The sequence below is a fragment of the Acinonyx jubatus genome, chromosome B4, assembly GCF_027475565.1.
Source record: "Acinonyx jubatus isolate Ajub_Pintada_27869175 chromosome B4, VMU_Ajub_asm_v1.0, whole genome shotgun sequence".
Taxonomy (NCBI): domain Eukaryota; kingdom Metazoa; phylum Chordata; class Mammalia; order Carnivora; family Felidae; genus Acinonyx; species Acinonyx jubatus.
Genome location: NC_069387.1, coordinates 12,516,974 through 12,538,455, shown reverse-complemented (window position 1 = coordinate 12,538,455; position 21,482 = coordinate 12,516,974). Strand labels below are relative to the sequence as shown.

General features: G+C 49.1%; 1 protein-coding gene across 10 annotated transcripts in view; it reads left to right on the top strand.

Annotated features, from left to right (window-relative positions):
- The window catches only part of FRMD4A (FERM domain containing 4A), a 606,423-nt gene that overhangs the window by 472,201 nt on the left and 112,740 nt on the right, over positions 1–21,482 (top strand). For all 10 annotated transcript variants that reach the window (XM_053225322.1, XM_027073468.2, XM_053225320.1 and 7 more), the window contains 2 exons: positions 701–793; positions 11,843–11,927. In XM_053225322.1, the coding sequence (XP_053081297.1) occupies positions 701–793; positions 11,843–11,927 (178 nt within the window). The remainder of the gene's footprint in view (positions 1–700; positions 794–11,842; positions 11,928–21,482) is intronic.

Below are 21,482 nucleotides of genomic sequence, written 5' to 3'. Positions count from 1 at the left end.
TCATGGTGGGTGTGAGTTTCATTTCTTTTTAAAGCTTATTTAACAATTTTTGGAGAGACAGAGACAGCGTGAGCAGGGGAGAGGCAGAGAGAGAGGGAAAGAGAATCCCAAGCAGGCTCCGTGCTGTCAGCACAGAGCCCGACGTGGGGCTTGAACGTGAAACCACTAGGTCATGACCTGCACCGAAACCGAGAGTCGGAGGCTTAACTCACTGAGCCACCCAGGCGCCCCTCATTTTTAAAGAAATGGTCTGTGATTCACTTCTCACCCCATTCTACTTCTAGCAAGATATTGTGAAGTTTGCTCATGCTTTCTAAAGTGGGTTTTGAGTCCTTCGGGAAAGGAAGCACTGAGGAGTGTGGTGGTGTTACATAAGGGAATTCAGAACGAAAGAGAGAGAGACAGAGAGAGAGAGAGAGAATGATTACATCTTCATTTCAGCACCAGCGAGGAAATGGATAGCCGGTCGCGAACCCCGACTTTCTGATTGCCATTCCCCTCCTTCATGTCACACAGTATCTGCCGCTGACTCAGTACTTCCCAGATAATTCCTGAAGGTTCTCCAAATATTGAAAACTTGGGAGGGAGGTGAAGGTCTGCATTGATCTGTGATCCGGCCGTTCTAAGGCACACACACCTGTGTCACAAGAAGTTTCTGCAGACTCCGAAGTCCTAACCAATTTGTCTCTCTCCTCCTCAGGGGACACTTAAACTGGCTTCAACTAGATCGAAGAGTATTGGAACACGACTTCCCCAAAAAGTCGGGACCAGTGGTTTTGTACTTCTGTGTCAGGTAGGTGTTCATCCCCAACCTTTTGCTTCTTTTTTTCTTTGTCCAGAAAAGTCTGGGAGGGCAACATGGTTACAAGAAAGGGGAATCAAGTCCTGGTCCATTGCCAACGACAGAGGTTCCGATATAGCTGCATTCCCAGGAGACGTGACCACAGGGCATGAGTGTCCAAGGCATGTCAGTGTCTGTGCACGAACACACGTGTTTGTGCTCTTGTGCTAGGATGCTTGTGTGGAATGAAGATAAGAGCCTTTTTTTTTTTGCTTTTTTTTTTGTGGGGGAGGGGGTGTATATCTTAAATGAGACTGAGCCTCCTATAACCACACACCCTTAGATTATTATTGTTTTTGGCGGTAGTCACTTGGAGCGACATCACAAATGTCTGTCTCTTCTTCCCTTTTATCACATGTGGCACCTGGCCTCTTGAAGCTTGCCTAGTTTATCCCAAGTAGGAATAGTTGAAATGCAGCCGCTCAGTGCGTTCCCCGCGAAGGGAGGATATGGCCTGATAAATTACCAGAAACAATGGGCATTTTCTGTTCGCTATTCTATTGTAAAATAGATTTCTGTTCGCTAATCTATTTTATTTGGGGACTGCAGAGAATATGATTTGCTTCTCATGGTTAACATTTGCAAACGTCTTTTTTTGAGAGAGACAGAGAAGGCACAGGTGAGCAAGGCCGAAGAGAGAGAGGGAAAGAGAATCCCACGAGGGGCAGAGAGAGCAGAGAGAGAGAGAGAGAGAGAGAGAGGGAAGCAGGGCTCATGCTCCCCTGAAGTGGGGCTTGAGCTCACCCGATGCAGGACTTGAACCCACGAACAGTGAGATCATGACCTGAGCTGAAGTAGGACTGACCAGCTTAACTGACCAAGCCTTCCGGGCACCCCAACATTTGCAAATGTCTTAGGAGGTCAGCTGGACTTCTCACCTTCATTTGCAGAAGGTTTTGGCAAGTCAGAGAGGGGGCCTTGTCACAGGTTCAAGGGCAGAGCCGGGATCTGAACGTCCAAATCCAGCAGGAGCACCCAGTCCTTGGAGCCACCAGGCAGTTTCTGTGCAGAACCTTCATTGCGTATAACTGCAGAGGCATTTGATCTTGAATGTCTCCATCTTCCAGTGAATACTTAACACTCCTGCCCAGTACATCTACCCCGTTCTTATAAAATACGTTCACAGAAGTTCAAGAGCAGGACACAAACGGTTCACGGTTCAGTTCTTCCTCAAGAGCATGGTCAGGGATGCCCTTTCAGACATAGCTCTCCCGATACTGCAGAAGGCATCGGAGAGCCTAAATAAGAGTTAAAGGGCCCGTTTAACAGGCGGGAATATGTATCTTTACCTCAGCGGGGGGAGCACATTTAAACTTGGGTTTAATGCCCTTTTCATTTGTTTAATAGCTGCAAACATATCACAGCAAATCTTGGCCGTTTCCATTACTGATGGGCGTGCTCTTGATGTCACAGTCTATTTGATGGTGGCCCACATTTTCTCAGATAAATGGAAGAGTAACAGTAACAGTGCCACCAAAAGGGGAGGCAGCATCAGGCAAAGCTCAGTTGAATTTAAGCGTTTCATTCACCTGTAATCAAAGGTGGGTGAGTACCCTGGCCATATATCAGGATGTCTCCTCCTTCCCGCCGCTTTTCCCCAACATTAACCAGGAAGAGAGAATCCTGGGCTGGTTGCATATTAGCTCTTTTTTGGAAGGGTCTGTCATGAGCTGAGTTATCGGTGGGTTTGGGGAACTGATCCTTGGAGGAGAGCTTGGGGCGCCATGAGATTGCCCAAGTGACACGTTTGTCACTGAGGATACCTGGGCTCTCCAGGCTGACTTCTGTCTGTGAAACCAGCTGCACACAGGAGAGCCACGGAGGTAGATTCCGTGCTAACCCTACGGAGAACCAAGAATGGACCCATTTTCCTACTTGACCGCAACAGGCACCTGGCAGAACACTCCCGGGAAAAAGCTCTCCAAGTCCCCATTTAGGGGCAGACCCCCAGCAGAATGCTGCCCACAAGCTGAGCTCCTTCTGCGGCTCAGCACAAAAGCTGCTCTTTGTGGAGAGCCTCCACTGTCTATGTCCAGGTACTTCTTGGCCACCCAAGGGCTTCACACTCAGCAGGTCCAAAGCCAAACTCATCATCTTGACCTCCCCAGGCCTTCCGTGGTGCCTCGCAGCTGTGACCTCGTCTTCCATTCAGTCCTATAGGCTTTAACCTTGAAGTCTTTCCTGTTCCTCAAATTCTTCTATGCGTTAATCCCCCGCTGCTGCTTCCGTCCCCCGTCCTGTCCTCTCCTCTTTATTACTCAAACTGAGTCCCCCATTGCCTGTCGCTCGAACTATTGCAGCCACCTCCTGGGGTGGCTGTCACCTTGGCACCAGTCCCAGAAGATCCTGGCTCCCAGACCCCGCTATCCGGAGGCCCCACTTTTCCGCTAGCTCAGCAACATAGCAGCAAAACACCAACAGTCTGTTTCCTCCAAGAGAGGAGGCGGGGTTCCCTCCTGCAGGTGAATTGCGCATTTATACTTGGATGCCTGGGAAGGATTCCCAGCTTAGGACTCGGTGCCTTTCCAGGGGTGGCCACAGGCTATCTTCTCCAAAGGAGTGATATGAAAAATTATCCTCATAAAAGACTCAGACCTTGGACTATGCCGGGGTCCATAAAGGGGCTCATGTCCAGCTGGGCGATTTCCCTGTGTGCCCGCACTGACCTTTCTCAACAAGAGTGCGCCTGCCAGAGCCCCAGCCGTCAGTACACGTCAGTACGCGTGCATGCCTGCGAGCGATCTCCAGCCACTCCTGGCCTTTCTCCTTTTGTTTAAACATCTATTGATTACATCTCTAGAATACGTCTTCCATCAGCCTTCATGGAAAAGAATAAAAGCACCCAATAAAAGACCACGGAAAAGTAAGCCGAGGTTTAGGAATTCATCCAGTGGAATTATTAACCCTGCACCACTGGGGATCTCAGTTTGGGCTGCCATCCCAGCATGGCTTATTATTTGGCAATGGTATGTTCTTTTGCTGTAACACATATTTGAAACATCTGGGAGAGGAAGGGCGGAATTATCACCTCCGTTCAACCGATTGTGAAAACTGAGACCCAAATGGATTAAATAACGTGACTTTGAACTCAGAGAATTCTGCTTCATCCTCTGAGCATGTCCTCCTGGCAGGGCCTGAAGCTGGTATCCTGTTGCTATAGGGTCTCAGGATGGCAGGACAGAGGACTAAGAATCCTCCTTCATTGACCCGCGATTTAGCCTAGAAAGGACCTCGACCCTTGTCCTCCTCCGTCAGATCGCCAGGAGTGGAGCTTCTGAGCCGTAATAATTACCTAAGAAGGAAAAAGGTCGGAGGGAGGGGAAGTGTCCATTATTAAACACCTATGCGTTATTCCGGATGATGGTACATCTTCACAGCCCATGAGTGTTATTACTCCTAAAGACCGGGAGGTAGGGTTCAACGTGCTGATTCTCCCTCCCAATGTGGCTGGTCAGTTACCAGCTCTGTGCACTTAGGTCTGACTCCAAACCTGGGCCCCTTCCCCCCACACCATGCTGCCTCTCTCTCCACACGGGAAAAGCAACTCCGTGATTGCTTATCAGAGAGTCTATCAGGGCCACAGGCCCTGGGGTCAGGATCAATGACCTTGGTCCACCTCGTGTTCCACACTTGGCTGGGGCTTCGGAACCAGGGTCCATCTGCACAGATGGCGTCCGAGCTGGACGCACCCCCACTGGGTGAGAGGGCGCAGAGAGCAGCCCTGACATTGCAGATCTAGCCCTGCTGAACTCCTGAGTGTCCGTGGCAGGGTGATGGGAGGACGTTGGCCAGTAGCGGGTTGGTGGCGGGCTGGAATCTCCACATTGACGGAAGAAGGGGCATTGTAGACGGTAAAACAGGAGTTTGCCGAAGCTGAGATGTGTGCCCTTCGTCCCGCTTGAGAAACTCCTGCCATTTGCTCACCAGGGCGAGCTCCCGGGGGAAGGCGTTCTGTCCTGCACTGTGCTCTTTCCTCCCCTGTAAAGAAGACGCCACAGTCCCAGTGGCACCCTGAGCCGCATCGCTGTGGGGCCAGGAGGGCCAAAACCCACTCTCATTCCAGCTGCGGAGAAGGAGTGAGCTTCCCCCCTTGGGGACGCCGTGCCGCACGCCGACCGTTGGCAGTGGGTTCAGTTACTGGGGCACGGATGCCCACCCGGCACTTACGCTGTCGTGGGCGCTGTCTTAGGAGCTGAGGGTAGAGTGATGAGCGAAGCAGACAAGCCCCTCCCCTCGTGCACCTGCACAGCGATTTCCCCACATGCCCAGGCCCTCGCCGCCCTGCCTGTCCTCATCCCTGCCAGTTCAGCCCAAACCCTGTTATGCACCACTGCAACCTCTCCCTCGCCCGGGACCCCCCTTTGCTGCTGGTCACGTGTGCGCGCGCGCACACACACACACACACACACACGCACGCACGGCCTCGTGTGCACATGCACACACACACACGAAGCAGTGGGGGGGGGGGGGGATCGGTTCAATCCCATGTGTCTTTTATCTCTACCCCTGAGCTGCTGAGTGTGGTCTGGGGAGGGGGACCACACAACTGCAAGTTGGTGCAAGATTGCTTGTGACCAGCCTCACACAGACCGGCACTGTTTCTGTCACTTGTGCCTGCGCAGGGCCCTCTACGTTGCCCTCTATGGCTTTTCCTCTTGCCACAGACTCCAAACCAGAAGCTCACCCCTTGGCTCCAAGAAGGCGACTTGGCCTGTGATTTTGTGGAGAAAACAAAAGCCGGCTCAAGGGAGCTTCGTCGACTTCCTGCTCCCTTACTTCCGCCATCTTTGCGGCCTCCTTCCTCACCCACGGCAGACATGCTCCTGCACGCGCACCCCCTCGGAGGAAGACGGACCCTTATCCCAGCATCCGAGGCATGTGCTCCAGTTCTGGCCCCTTCCCATGACCTTGACTCTTTCCCCTGACAAAATACCCTCCCTGACTTGCATCCTCCGTCAGCTACGGCCCCCTTACTTCCACTCCTGTCCACAGCAAAGGTCCGGAAGGATAGGTCTGCCCTTGTCTGCTGTCTCCACGTCCACTGGCTTCTCGGTTGGTGGCTCCCACCGCCATGGTCACTGGGAGGTGTCTAGGCCCCAGATTCCATGGGTGCTCCTCTGCCTGAATCGATGACGTCTTCATCTGTGTGACCCCAAACTCACTCCTCTTTCCGTGGCACCTCTTCGTCTGTGTAATTGGCTTTACCAACACCCGGCGGGAAACTCCTCACTCTCACCGGCATCCTTGCCTTCCTTTATTCACAAATTCCTCTCACTTCTTTGTCTTAAATAGGTCTCATACCCACCACTAAACCTCTCCTGGTGGCGGCCCCTTCCAGTCTCCTATGCATTACCACTGAATATCTTTCCAGAATTCTCATCTGACTCCCTACTCAGAATTTTCCTGGCCTCCCGTTATCATGCTGCTGTCATTCAACAATGTCAACAATGTCATATTCAACATTCAACTACAGACCAGTGGTTAAGACCATGAGACAAGCTCTGCAGATTTGAGAACAATGAGCCTCTGACCGTATTCACCAGGCAAGCTTAAGAAATAGGCCAAGAAAAGTTATAGGAAAAATATCCCTACACACCCAAGGAAATCTCCCTGTATTTTTGTGGGAACACGTTTGTGCTCAGAATGATTACTCCGTGTCTGGGCTGTTTTTTTTTTAATTGTGTATTCTTCACCCAAGCGTCCCTGCAACTCCGATCACCCACGCTGTTTGTAGGAAAATAAACTGAGATTAGGTTTGTCTCCTCAAACCGAGTTTCACAAACAATAAACTGAACTGAGCACAAAAGAGAGAGAGAGAGAGAGAGAGAGAGAGGATCCCAGGAAGCTTGAATCTGGGAGAGGGGATTTGAGAGAGAGAGAGAGGATCCCAGGAAGCTTGAATCTGGGAGAGGGGATTTTACAGCCAAGTTTATGGCCTGATGGTTGGTGTCTTTCCTGGCTGGTTGAGACAAGCAACTCCTGTTTCTTGTCACCATAGTAACAATGATGGTATGGATCTAAAATGAGGTGCCTGCTAAGCAGAACTTGCTAGATCAGGTCTTTAAGGAAGCACCCCCCTCCCTCCACGCCCCAGTTGAGATCTTAGACCTGTTCAGATCCTAAATATCAGAGATATTTGGCCCCAGAAACTCACAACAGTATCAATTATCCTTTTCATTGTGATCGCTCCTTTTTGCCACTAAAAGTCAGCATTCCAAATGTGACATTTGTGTGTGCGTTAGGAAATGAAATAAAATCAGTGGTCCATTTAACTAACACTTGCTGTAAATATTCGGTGATTCCCAAGTGGCAAAGGGAGGATGTGAGAAGGAAGAGGAGGAGCTGGGGGTGGGGGGACGGGCAGAGGAGGAAACCTGACTGAGATCCTGTGGTTGGACCCCATTCAAGCTGCCACGGTCTGAGGCGTCCACATGTTAAAGGGGACAAGACTCCCCAAGGCTTCAGAACCTCTTGATTATTGTGTATGCCCAAACACAGAATAGCATAGCACACATTTATCCTAGTTCAGACCCTCCGATGAAACAGCTCAGGTCAGCATCTTCTGGGCCAGGTTGGGTGTGACGTTGCTTATGGAATTCGGGGAACAGACTCATCAAAGGTTGGCCCTTTGACTCAAAAAAAAAAAGACCTAAGATTCAGTACTGCTAAATGTGCTGAAGAACACGTTTTCATGTGTAAGTTTTATTATTACTCAGATACAGTGAGGCCGGCACATCGGGGGTAGAGGAAGGAAGACGGCCATTGGAAAGATAGTTTGCTGTTCACAGTTCCCAAGACGGGGGAGCAGGCCACACCAGACAGGGCTGCAGGGCCACACAGGGAGAGCCAGCGCTGGTCAGGAGGCAGAGGGACTGGGGGGGGGGGGGGGGGTGGGGGGGGGGTGGGCAAGAGCCTTTGTTTTGTGGTTTCTCCAGGAAGGAATGGGTGAGGCAGGGTAAGCAGGTTTAGCACTGGCTACTTGGAATAATTTCAGTGGGCTTTGGGGCCTGGGGGCTGTCCAGAGTTGTCTGGCCCTGGCCCTGGGGTGATTAGGGCAGGAGCTTAGTGCCCTGGGGTGTGAGCACTCCACAGAGGAGCAGGAAGGGTGTGTGAGTGTGGATTGGTCTGAAAGGTGAGCTCGCATCTCTAGGAACCGGTCAACCCCAGGAGGGGCTGTCCCTCCAGAGCCACCAAGGTCCCAGAAGTCTGAGCACCAAAAACCCTTGGTTAATACAGAGCCAGGCTTGGAATTGTCAGCGGAGACCCTGTCAAATCTACAAGAAAGCCTTCAGTTCCCTGGGTTTACCCAGAGACCCGGAATTTTCTTTGTGAACCAAGTCTTGAAGGAAGCACCGGGGCCCCCCCCCCCCCCATTCCCTGCACTGGTAGTTAAAGAAATGCAACATCGCCACCTACTGCCAGGAAGGAGGATCTCTCCTGAAAATCAAAAGGAGCAGAACTGGTTTAAAAAAAAAATCCCAAACCATCAGTGTTTCCTGCTTCCCCAGAAGTTTCTTCTCCCTGTGCTCCCGAAGTTTGCCCTGAGCCTGGATTGAGATGTCTGAGGTCTGTTTTTCTCTGGGCATTTTGACTCACAAGGCTTCCCTAGCACAGATGGCAAGTTCAGGATGAGTCAAATATCCAGGGTTATGGAATAATAATATGACAGGCCCGGGGCTCACAGTGCTTTCCAGGCTGTTTCTCAGTGATAAAGGTTAACAGGAAGCTGCTTTCCAGTTTCTGTCAAGAGGAGGTGGTTTATTTTCCTCATCTCAGAGTATATCGTTATTTCCTCTGCCTTCCTGCCCCTTGTACAGCCAGACAGCGGAGAACTCGGCGCAAACGAATGCTGTCGCAGAGAACAGGATTGGCCCTCTCCTCTCCACTTTCCGTTGCTAGAGAGAGCGGGGTGGGGGGGAGCATTGTGTTTTTCTCATACACTCTTGAGAAAATTGTCGGGGTGAGGGGGGCAGTTAGTGAATGTCTTCACTTCTTAGTTCTCAAGAATTAAAAGCAATAAAGACATAAGGCATTTTGTCGGAAATTACATTCTTTCAGACCCCATAGATTTAGACTGACAGTTATTACGGCAGGTCTAAGGTCACTCACTGTCAGACTCAAGAAACCTCTGCTGTTGTTCTGACTTTAAGATTTAAGGTGATCAGCAGCTTGCTTGTACAACTTCCCATGTTGTCAGTGAGCAAAGGGCAGAGGGGCAAGGCCTGGGGTGGAATGTCAGTGTCCCCCGGGGGCGGGGGATGGATTTCCGGACGCCCAGGAATTGGTTATTTCTGAGGGCCTTCATTGTTCATTGCCCAGCTCACCGTCCCGTCCTGGAAACTCCACTCATCTGCGAGTGGGGAGAAGTGAACTTGAAAGCAGGGTCTTTGGCCCACACTTACTTACTAAGCCCCTGTGTGTGTGCCAGGCGCTGTTATTAGTGCTGGAGATGCAAAAAAAAAAAAAAAAAAAAAAAACAACGAGTGGGACTGGGGCCTGGCTCCCCAGGAGGCAATAGTAGCCTAGAAAGAAGACGCCCAAGGGAACAGAAAAGTATGGCCTGCGGCAGCACCACGAGCAGAGGTGGAGCCCTTCCCTGAGGGCATCTGCGGAGTCCCTGAAAACAAGGTGTTCTGGAGTGAGGGCAGAAGGGAGCAGGGGTGGGTTGGGGTGTGGAGGGCGGTGCTTTCCGGGGTGAGAGTGGGTAGCTTGAACAAAACAAGCTTCTTCTGTAACGTGCCATGCCTGCAAATTGGCCTCCCTCCCTTCCTCCCCTCTCCCTTTCCTTCCTTCCTTCCTTTCTTCTAATTTTGCTGTTGACCCTTCACAACAAATGTGGATTTTTTTTTTTTTATTAAATCAAATTTAACTTATTTTGCTTTAAGACATAGAGTTTGTGGGACGCCTGAGTGGCTCAATCAGTTGAACGCCCAGACTCTTGATGTCGGCTCCGGTCATGATCCAGGGGTCGTGGGATCGAGCCCCAACATCGGGCTCTGTGCTCAGTGTGGAGCCTGCTTGGGATTCTGTCTGTCTCTCCCTCTGCCTCTCTCCCCTGCTTGCACGCATGTGCTCTCTCTCTGAAATAAAAATAAATAAAATAAAATAAAACAAAACAAAATAAAATAAAATAAATAAAAATAAATAAAATTTAAGAAAGACTTAGAGTTTGCTGCTTCATTTCAAGTCTCTGCTAGTGGAGAAGCAAAAGTTTGCCTTCCTCCCAGGCCGCAGCAGACCCTTTGCCGAGACCTCCATGACCTCAAATAGCTGCTCCAAAAGCAGGAGGCAAGGTGCTTTCTTTTTTTTCCTCTTCTTCTCTTTTTTTTTTTTTCTTTCAGGGAGAGAGCAGGTGGTAGAGACCCACCAGCCTACTCATTCCCAGGCTTTGCAAGAATGGGGGCCATACTGTCCTCTCCAAACATTTTATAGACTCTCACTTGGTGGTCATCGTGTTAATACTGATTGAACGTATCCACTAATATCAGAAATTACTCTGGAATCACTCACAAACCAAAGTGATCGGCCTGGTGTTAATCATGGCAGCCTCTGCACGTGTTCGAAAAATGGTAGAAGGCATTATTAGTCTACAGACAAGAGGTTGCCAACTGGTGGGCTGTGGGCTCATCCTTGCCTAGGGATGGGTTTTGTTTGCCTCGTACGGTGTTGGTTTGTTCTTTTGGCTGTTGTGGGAATCTGGAGGAGTTTCCAGCATCTGACCACGGTAGACTTCTTGGGTGGAGAACCGCTGACTGGGTCCTGCTATTTTCCATCACAGTCTGGAACACAGAAGCCCAGAGAAATTATGGGATCTGCCCTAAATCCTACAGTGCTGGGCCCAGGTCACTGGTCTCTTGATTTCCTCCCCAGGTTTCTTTCCATCACATTGTAACGCTGTTCTCGAACATAGCACTTGTCTTCTTTTGCCTTCTGCCATCTCGGGGTAGCCCCTGTTTCCAGGAGGCAAGGATCCAGTGCCCCACAGGAGCGGTCACCCCCACACGGGTCCTGTTCCCCTGCAAGGCTCTGCATTCTGTCCCCCGCCTCCGTGACCACAACAGCTATTCCCTGCACGCAGCTGGTCCTGAGACAAATACAAGTGCCTTATCTAATTAAGTAATTTAATGCACTCCAAAGTCGATGTGTAAAGGCGTAGTAAATGTATAAATAATTTCAGCATGTTTCATCGTGAAAAAACTCTATAAGCTTCATTTGGATAAAAATTCAATCTCATTTGGCTTAATGTGCATTAACATCAGAGTGTTCCCAACCCTTGCCTCAGCTCTCGGGATACACAGAAATCAAACCACACCTCACCGCCTTTGGGGAGACATAGTGTAACCATTTCAGAGAGAAGTAGGGCCCCCCCTTCTTCAACTGAGCAGAAGAAATTATCTTTAAGAAATCCGACTCAACAATGATTAGCACAAAAAAAATAATATATTGAAAACAAATAATATTTTTAATTGATTTTTAAAAATTATTTTAGAGAGAGAGAGAGATCTCATGGAGGGGAGAGGGGCAGGCAGGTAGAGGGAGAGAGAGAGAATTATAAGCAGATTCCACGCTCAGTGTGGAGCCCGATGCAGAGCTCAGTCCCATGACCCTGGGATCATGACCTGGACCGAAATCAAGAGTCAGATGCTCAACCGACTGAGCCACCCAGGTGCCCTGAAAACAAACAATATTATTTAAAAAATTGGAAGGCGGGTCAGGAAAAAGAAAGTAGATGGTCAGATTTAATCCGTACTCTCGGAAGCTGATGGCTGTCCCAGGTCCTTGAACCATGGTGAAGGTTGGCAGACATAGCTGTCCTAATGTGCTAGAAGGGGGCTTGAAACACTCTGCTTTCTTTCAGAAAGGAACCATGGGAAAACTGATCACACCTTTTTCTTTTCCATAGGGATTGGGAGTTCTGGTCCTCACATCCAATCCTGTAGCTCAGAAAACAGTCGATCTCAGTTGCTGCTTCTGTGGTTCACTTGCAGTCTTGTCTTTCAGGTTCTACATAGAAAGCATCTCGTACCTAAAGGATAATGCCACCATTGAGCTCTTCTTCCTGAATGCTAAGTCCTGTATCTACAAGGTAAGAACTTTTTCTTCCCATTCAGCTTTCTCCTGAAATCTGAGAGTAGCGTCTGGAGCTGGCAATCCCAAGTCGCTGCCCCGATGTGATTGTATTGATTAGTAGACATAATTTATAAGTGAATTAGTATAAATAAATGAGAACGTCATGGAAGTAATACTATCTGTTTAATAATGGGACTCGTCCGGATCCTGTCACTCTTTGGCTCTTTGGAGGTGTGCCTTCGTCCCTCAACCCGGCGACTGAGACAAAGGGGAGACGTGGACGGGGAGAGCAGATGCACAGGGTCCACACGGATCGGTCTCCGAAGGATGAGTGGGCTGCTTATAACCAAATGCATGCATATTGACCGTTTTTAGATGTTCTGGCAACATCTCTCAGTGATGCAGTTTGCATCAATCGGCACTTTAGGCTGGACAGATTTTTTTTTAAGGATGCTAAAATACACATAAAATTTATCATTGTAATTACTGGTAAGTATACAGTTCAGTGATATTAAGTCCACTTACAGTGCCGTGCAACCATCGCCTCCATCCGTCTCCAGAACTCTTTGTATCTTGCAAAACTGAAACACCGTCCCCACTAAACGCTCACTCCCTGATCTACCCATCCCCCCAGCCCCTGGCCATCACCATCCTACTTTCTGTCTCTATGAATTGGACTACTCTAGGGACGTCACATAAGAGGATCCTATAGTGTTTGTTTTTCTGTGACTGGTGCATTTCACTCAGCAGTAGGACCTCAAGGTTTATCCACGTTATAGTACAGGTCAGAATTCCCTTTCTTTCTAAGGCTGAATAATATTCCGTTGTACGTATAGACCACATATTCTTCATCCATTCATCCGTCAATGGACACTTGGGTTGCTTACACCTTTGGGCTATTGTGTTTAATGCTGCTGTGAACAGGGGCCTGTAAATATCTCTTCAAGTCCCTGCTTTTAGTTTTTTCAGGTGTGTACCCAAAAGTGGAACTGCTGGATCATGTGGCCGTTGTACGTTTCATTTTTTGAGGAGCTGCCATATTGTTTTGCACAGTGACAGCACCATTTGTACTCCCACCGACATTGCATAAAGGTCCCAGTTTCTCCACTTCCTCACCAACACTTGTTATTTTGTGGGGGGTTTTTAATAATAGCCACCCTGCTGGGTGTTAGCCAGTATCTCATTGTGATTTTGAGTTGCATTTCCCTAATGATTCCCTAACGATGCTGAACATCTTTTCAGATGCTTGTTGGCCATTTGTACATCTTCTTTAGAAACATGGCTATTCAAGGGACAATTCTTTCTTTGTAATATTGTTTTCTAATTTTTTTTTAAGTTTATTTGTTCTTGAGAGAGACAGAGCATGAGCGGGGGAGGGGCAGAGAGAGAGGGGGAGACACAGAATCCGAAGCGGGCTCCGGGCTCCGAGCTGTCAGCACGGAGCCCAATGCAGGGCTCGAACCCACGAACCGTGAGATCATGACCTGAGCCGAAGTCGGATGCTTAACCAACTGAGCCACCCAGGCGCCAGTCAGGAGACAGTTCTTAACTGGGTAGGACAGTCCCTCGCCCTGCATCAAGTTCACATGCTTGTAGTGTTTCCTTTCATTGGATAACCCAAAATGCCCACACACATTTCTAGCACACACACCCTCCCTTGGGAAGGAGGCTTGCAGAACACCTTGAGAGCCTCTCCTGGGAGAACGTATTTGAACACCCACACTGGTGCTCATCAAGGAAGCCTTCAGGGCACCACCTCAGGCCAGCTCATTAACCACCACAGAGAAAGCTGATATTTAAGAATATCGCACCGTGGCATGCTGGGTGCTGAGGGCTTTCTGTAAGTTGTGCGGCTGAACCTTCACAACACTTTGAGGCGAATACTACTTTCTATCCAGGTTTTCCCTGTGAGGAAGGTGAGGCATAGGGAAGTTAGGAGATTCGCCCGAGGTCGCATATCTGCCAAATGGCAACATTGGCTGGGGGGCCCGTAGCTAGCAGCCTGATTCCAGATCGTGGGGCTCAACCGCTGGGCTGCCCTGAGCCCCAGAGGGCAGGCTCTCCCGAGAGTGGAGAAGGCCCTGGCAGCCACAGAGAACTTCAAAGCTAAGTGCACTCATCGTAAAGTGCTCAGTGGCCGTCCTCAGAGAAGTCTGAGGAGATCCTATTGCCTGTGTTTTCATGTCTAACCAAACCCTATCTGGGGGGATTGCAACAACTCGCTGAACATTAAAACACACACACACACACACACACACACAAGTTGGATTGGTATATCAGCCATCCGTTTTTCTTCTAGAAATACGTCAGCAGGTTCGTTGCACAGAATAGTCCCTCTAAATGCAGGTGTCCACGGTGATGGAGGGCCTGGTAAGGATCAAATTCAGTCGTGTGAAAGGACCTCACTTGGTGACAGTTGCTGAGTCAGGACTTAAACTGGCTCAAGCCCAGACTGCTCAGACTACAGTATTTGGGGGTTTCACCGAATGGAGGAAAAAGGCAGTAACCGCAGGTCCAGGATCTTGCAAATTCCTTCCTTTCTCTAAGCCCGTTTTCTCATTTAAGCGTGGAAATAATAATACCGGCCTCAGGTAGCTTACAGACTGAGAGTCTCTGAGGGTTTTTGTTTAATGAACGGGAAGGCCCTTGGAGAAAGTTCAGGAATACAAAGTTGAGCATCGTCCACCAGGTGGCACCCTGGGGCAGTGAATGTCTGGAAGCACCAGTCCCCGGAACTGATTTCCTCAGTTCAACCCGGCGGGGAAAATGGGCCCCAGATTGTGCTTGTACGGACACCTGGGTAAAGGTGAGCAAGTTTCTCTCTCGGAGGTGTTCCATTCAGTCCAGATACAGATGCTTAGCTGGAGCAGAAGGCTGCAGTGCTTATGAATACCATGCTGCTCGAAGACTCTGGGATCAATGGAAAATAGAACAGGAGACCAAATCCCCAGGCTCTTCAGGTGGGGGTAACAGTGCAGCCACGTTTGGGGCCACGGCACCCGCAGCGTCCCCCAGCCTATCGCCTGGGCGGCTCTCTGCCATCCAGAACCCCAACTGTCTCTTCTCAGGATCCGGACTGGAGCCTGGCTTCCCTGAAGTTTCTATCAGAGACCAAGTAGGGTCATAAGACTGCCTGTCTCCCTCCCGTCCATCAGAAATAATATTTTCGTTTGCAGAAATTGGCACTTCGGGCTTATTTATTTGATTTTTTTTTAATGTTTATTTATTCTTGAGACAGAGACAGAGCGTGAACAGGGGAGGGGCAGAGAGAGAGGGAGACACAGAATCCGAGGCAGGCTCCAGTCTCCAAGCTGTCAGCACAGCACCCGTCGCGGGGCTCGAACCCACGAACCGTGAGATCATGACCTGAGCCAGTCAGACGCTTAACCGACTGAGCCACCCAGGCGCCCCCACTTCGGGCTTATTTGAAATGTTCACACGTATCATCTTATGTGAGCCTCCTGGGTGAGATAGACCCAGAATCTTTAGCTTTCCAGAGAAAGAAAACTGATGTCCCGGAGGTTAAGCGACTTACTCAAGGACCAAGGACCAGAAGTGGTGGAACAGACAGGGCAGCCAGTTTTGCACACTTGTAACTATGCAAACGCGGGGGGAAGGCCCCGCACAGAGTGTCATTGGGAGTTGAGATCTGGAGCCCCGCACGCCTGGGTTCCCATCCTAGCTGTGCCCCGCAGTGAATGCAGTGAACGTGCGCGCCTTCTGTGGCGTCCCCAGGCTGAATATCTCCTCTTTGGTTGAACAAGGACATTAAAGGCCCCGACCCACCCCCTTGTTGGGAAGCCGAAGCCAGACGAAGCGGGAGTGTAGTTGGTTAGCACTGGGCCAGGCACGTGATGAGCTAGCTCCCGCTGTGGTAGCCCTGTTCACTTGAACCCAGACGTGGGTTGTTCATCTTGGCTGAGAGTTTCTGTGTGCCCCTCGACGCCGCCTCTGGCACTTTGGAGGCCTGGAGGAGCCCGGAGGGCAGTGCCAGATGCTGATAGACATAGTGCGATGCTGATAGACATAGTGCGATGCTGATAGACGGGGGCTTCGGTTTACCCAGCACAAGATTGGTATTACCTCCCTCCCTGTTTCTTAGGGAATGACCCCTGCAGGGTACCAGAAATCTCAGTTGTTCAGATAAATAAACCTGGAGCCTGCCTTGGATTCTGTCCTCTCTCTCTCTCTCTCTCTCTCTCTCTCTCTCTGCCCCTCCCCCACTCGGATTCTGTCTCTGTCTCTCAAAAATAAATAAACGTTAAAAAAAATTTTAAGGTCACTTGACTTTAAAATTTTTTTTAACATTTTTTATTTCTTGAGAGACAGAGACAGATAGAGCACGAGCAGGGGAGGGGCAGAGAGAGGGGGAGACACAGAATCTGAAACAGGCTCCAGGCTCTGAGCTGTCAGCACAGAGCCCGACGCAGGGCTCGAACCCACAAACCGTGAGATCATGACCTGAGCTGAAGTCGGACGCCCAACCTACTGGCTTTGAATGGCTTTAAATAAGAGACTTATTATGAAAAAAAGCCCACCACCTTCAACAATTTTAGCCATTCCTTCTGTTTTTTTTGCCTATGTCTAAGTAAGTTGGCATGAGGCATTATTCCTTGATTTATCCATTTTGGATTTATTGAATTCCAATTGGAACAGGTGAAGATTAAGGTGTCGTATACAACCACCCCCACTTTCTCATTCCCCATTTCCCCAAAATGGCGGTAAGCACAGTTCTGCGTAAAAGCTACAGCCGTTAGCATTACATTATTATGACTAATCCAGGTAGCATTCTATGGTTGTGATTCCCTTTTTCAGACAACCACTTGTCTTACCTAAAGGTAATAACTGCCTTGCTGTTACTTGTTTAGTTTCTATGTACCCATCATTTTTTTTTCCCGAGAGCTCCTCCGGACTCCCGATGCATGCCCACATTAATTTCCAAGCGCTTCGGGTGATTCATCCATTCCTCTCGTGAGTTGGGTTTTTGCTGTTGCTTCCTGGGACCTCCCTGTCACCTTCCATCCTCTGACTCCAGTCTGGACCTGGCCTCATCCACAGCCCCCAGCACAGGACCCCCTTACCCATCCTGTCTGTTCGCCACTCAGCTCTGGAGTGGGTCCTCTGTTTCCTGGATCCCAAGTCTTCCTGTGTTTTCTTTTATGCCACTGTTTCACTGGAGAACCTCCTCCAGTAAATCCGGGGAAAGTGCATATAGGAAGTACAGTGTTTGGGTCCTTGCGTATCTGAGAAAGTCTCTCTTCTACTGTTATATCTGACTGATAGTTTGAGTGGATATGGAAATGAACACATCTCTCAGAATATCAAAGGTGTTGCTTCAGAGTTTGCTCCGGGGAAGTCTGCTGTGCTATACGTTGTATGTGGACCCTCTCCCTCTCCCACCATCACCGATGGTATCTTTTAGGATTGCCTCTTTATTCCTCTTCCTCCAAAATTTTAGGATGTTATGCCCTGAAATGGGTCCTTGTAAATCCACGATGCTGTGTATTCGATGGGCACTTTTAGTCTGGAGACTGGTATTCTTTAATTCTGGGAGATTTTTCTGTATTATTTTTTTGATGGTGTCTCCTCTTTTCTCTGTGCTCTCCTTGTGGAACTCTTGCTAATTAGATGCTGGGCAAAGCCTCCTGCTTTGATACCTTGCAGCTCTTATTTTCCATCTCTGTCGTTTTATTCTACTTTCTAGAAGTAGAATATTCAATACAGAATATTCAATACAGAATGATCAGTATTATCTTGAGCCTCTATTGGCTTTTTAACTTTTGATACTATGTTTCTAATTTCTAAGACTTCATATTTTCTGATCTTTATATATATATTTTTTAATTATATTATCCTTTACTATTTTTGAACTCCTTTTGTTTCAACGTCAGTTATGCATATTCTGTGACGTTTCTGTTTCTTTTCAGTTCTTCCCCCCCCCCCGCCCCCCCATGTATTTATTTTGGTCTCTGTCTTTCATATTGGAGACTTTCTTCAGTTGACTGTTGGTCGTGGTCCGTCCATCTGTAGGTAAGAGTGAGGCACCCAGGTGGAGGTGGTCTGCTGGTGGATGTCCCTGTGGAGTGATCCAGTGGCAGACTGGTTCTTGGAGTAGGAAGCCTGAATGGCAGTGTTTGGATGACCTTTCTCGTGGCTCCTTATTCTCTCCAGGGGAGAATCTTCCCACTTCCTGTCTGAGTGCTCATCCTCTACTTCCTGTCTGGTCTCTACTTCCTGTCTGGTCCTCCACTTCCTGCCTGGGTGTGTCCCCCACCTCCAGGATCGGGGAGAAAACACCTCCAGTTGGGGTACAGATTCCCTTCTAATCCTGGCACTTTGGGTGGACCTCATTCCAGCTTCCTGTGCGTCTTCTCCAGAGAACAAACCTCTGATCTCTTTAATAGCAGAAAAGTGAGGAAAGGTGTTTTGTTTTGTTTTGTTTTGTTCTGTTTGTTATTTTCCCCAAATTAGGAGCCCCACCTTCCTGCCTTCCACTCTTTCTTCACCGGGAGGCCGACGGCCTGACCCTGTGGGTTTCTCTCTCACTTCCTTTTGCTTTGCACTTTACGGTCCCCCTATTTTCTACAAAAATAGCAGGAAAATACAGTCAGAATCAATCCAAGTAGCAGAGGATTAAAATATGGTCATGAGAGAGCAGGGTTCTAATTGTGAACTTTAAGGGGAACAGGAGGAGGTACAGAGTGGGGGTCACTGACACCCCACATAGCCACATGCTTCAACAGCATTTCTCGTGTGTTTTAAGTCGTCACGATTACAGGTGGATGATGGAAAGGAAATTTATGACCAGGGGATAGATAAAACTCACTTACAAATGCGTGCCTTTTTTTGTGGAAAACTCCCATGGGAAGTCTACCTTGATGTTGTGTGGAAAATCATGCAGGAAAGCAGAGCTCTCCTGCCAAGCTTTCTTTCCAGTCTTCTCTCTCTTTGGATGTGGCTTCCTCTGCCAAACCGAAGAGGCCCATCGACCAGCCTCATGGGAGACAGTGGACTTGTCATACCCAACGGGAGTGATGGGGTGAATGCGGATTCTGATCTCAGCTTTTGCCCCGCCTTCAGGCTGCAGGATAGAATCCTGCCTTCTCTCCGCTGCTGAAGGGAACTTGCTGTCAAGAGGTCATCACCACAATAATTTTTGAAAGTCTTGCCGGCCACAAGTGCTAGGACACAAAATGTCAGCGTCTTTTTTAATTTTTAAAAAAGAAGGATTCCGATTGATAATACGGGATTGACTATCCACTCTTAAATATGATTGTCACACCGAAGTGCTTGTTCTCAACCCTTATCTTGTCCGCCAGTGATCGCCAAAGAAGCAACCCATCATCTGTATCTAAAGGTGGGCTGCAGTGGGACTCTTTGGGCTGGAGGACAAATTGGCACGAGCATTCTTCAGAGTGAGTTTTTATGGTCACCTTCCATGACTGTCACTAAACTAGGCACGTACACAATGCTCAGTAAATTGTTTTTCATCCGTTACTTTCCAATCCCAGGGAGCAAGGATTTGCATAGCTCCTGTGAAATGGTCAAGTCTGATGCCTACATGTATCCACTGAGAGCGGATCATGTCTAAAGAAACTTAAAATTCCTGTTTTATGTGGGCTGCTGGTCTTGCCCCGCCTTCTTCTCTGAGCTGGCCACATAGGTCTGGGAGCTTCACAAATTATTAAAATTTAAATAATCATCCTTGGGGTGCCTTTGCTATGTAGGGCTAAACACCATCACTCTTGTTGAAATTGAAGTAAGTGGTCTTTATCCAAGATCTTCAAAGAGCTTTGCTAATGAACAGATCGTATCGTCTTGTCTGAAGATGAGAGAAACAAAGCCCGCAGTCAGGCCCCACAGGACAAAGGAGGCAACATAAGTATTAGTCTCAGACTTACAGAATCCCAGCCCTTCCTTGTCTTTTCACTTGATGATTGTAGGTTTAGTGTGTGTGTTCCTATGACAGGGGGTGGAAGGAAAGAAGGACAGAGAGGGACTTTTCGTTTTCAATTCTAGAGACAAATTTCACTCTGGCTCACCATCTTGGTGGTTCTCGTGACCTCTAAGAGAGAGACTCCCCGGGGTCACGATACGGGCCAGAAGCAGAAGGAATCACTGTGCCACAGAGTCAGAGCACGGTGGCCCAGCATGAATGGCCCATACGCCAGTGGGTCATTAGCCAAACAGGAGGGAACTTGACTGATGAAAAACCGGCAAAGGGCTAAGGAAGATGGTTGTGCAAGACCACGTCAGTCCCTTCCTGCACCCCAGCCCCTGTTTGCCTGGGGCGTCATCATGCAGCCATTATGAGTTGTGCAATGAGCCCGGGTGCTTACACAGGCACAGGGAGGCCGGATGTGGCATCGGGACCACTTGGGTGATAGACACACACATGGAGACATATTTGCATAATGTTCTCTCCTCGTTAGAAAAATACGTCTTACTAAAGATTCCCGTGAATGCCGAACAACGCTGAAGCACAGAGGCAACGTTGTGGGGGTCAGATTGTAAGCACCAGTGAGCCCCAATAAATCCTATAGACAGGATATTTGCAGGTGTCTCAGGGTTTCTAAATCACCCTCCATTTCCTCACCAAACTCAGTAAAATAATTGGAAAAGAAGTCATTAGCCCCCTTCTACGGAGGAAAACGAAACGGGAGGAGATCCAGTGATTTCTTCAGTGTCCCGGAGCTGATGGGGGTGGGGGGTTGGAACTAGAACCTGGAACTTTCTAGTGAGAGTAGAAGTGATCTTAAGGAGGGTGGCAAGAACCAAACTCCTCAGTCATTTTGTGGTGAGGAGAGAGGTGGTAGTGGTGGGCGAGCCCTGCAGATTGTTCTGGATGGACCCGGCAATGGATCGTCCTCCCTGAAATCTTATCAGCCTACCATATGGTTGTTAGTCACGTTTTCTGTTATATTGAGCGTATTAACCTCACGCGAAAGCTGGAATTTCTGTCATTGCCGACGACAGAGGAATGCTTTTCGTTAAGATCCGGGGTTGTGTAAAGACCCCCACCAAGTCCCTTGGAGCACGGGGGTCGTGAAGAGGTCCTCCAGTTCTCAGCACTTTTGGAGAACCTCACACCTGCCACCCGAGGTTCTCGTGGGGCTATTTACTTGGAACTCTTGGAGACCCACAGATGGAAATCTTTCTGAGAATATTGTTAACCGTGATGCTGCTGATACATGACCCCGGGCCTCTTCCTTGAGCTCCTGAGTCACCTGGGATAAAACAACGCAGAGTGGGAGGAAGCGGGCCATCCTCCCCAACCCTGCTCTGAGCACACACGCGCACACCTGCGGGCGGTCACGTTTTTCGGGGCATTCTTCAAAAGATCAGAGAAAGCCGAACACGTTATTCAGTAGTAGGTGAAGCAGGTGCCCTCCTCCTTTCCCCTGTCGTCCTCTTCTAGGGAAAACCCTGCACCCCAGGAGAGTGTGTGGTTTTCGCCTGCCCTCTCTGTGGTCTCATTCAGTTTATTTTCTCTGCCTGAGCAGAAAGATCGCACCTCTGGAGTGCCAAAGAAAGACCTTCCTCTGCCTTCTCTACCCTTCTTCCCCTTACA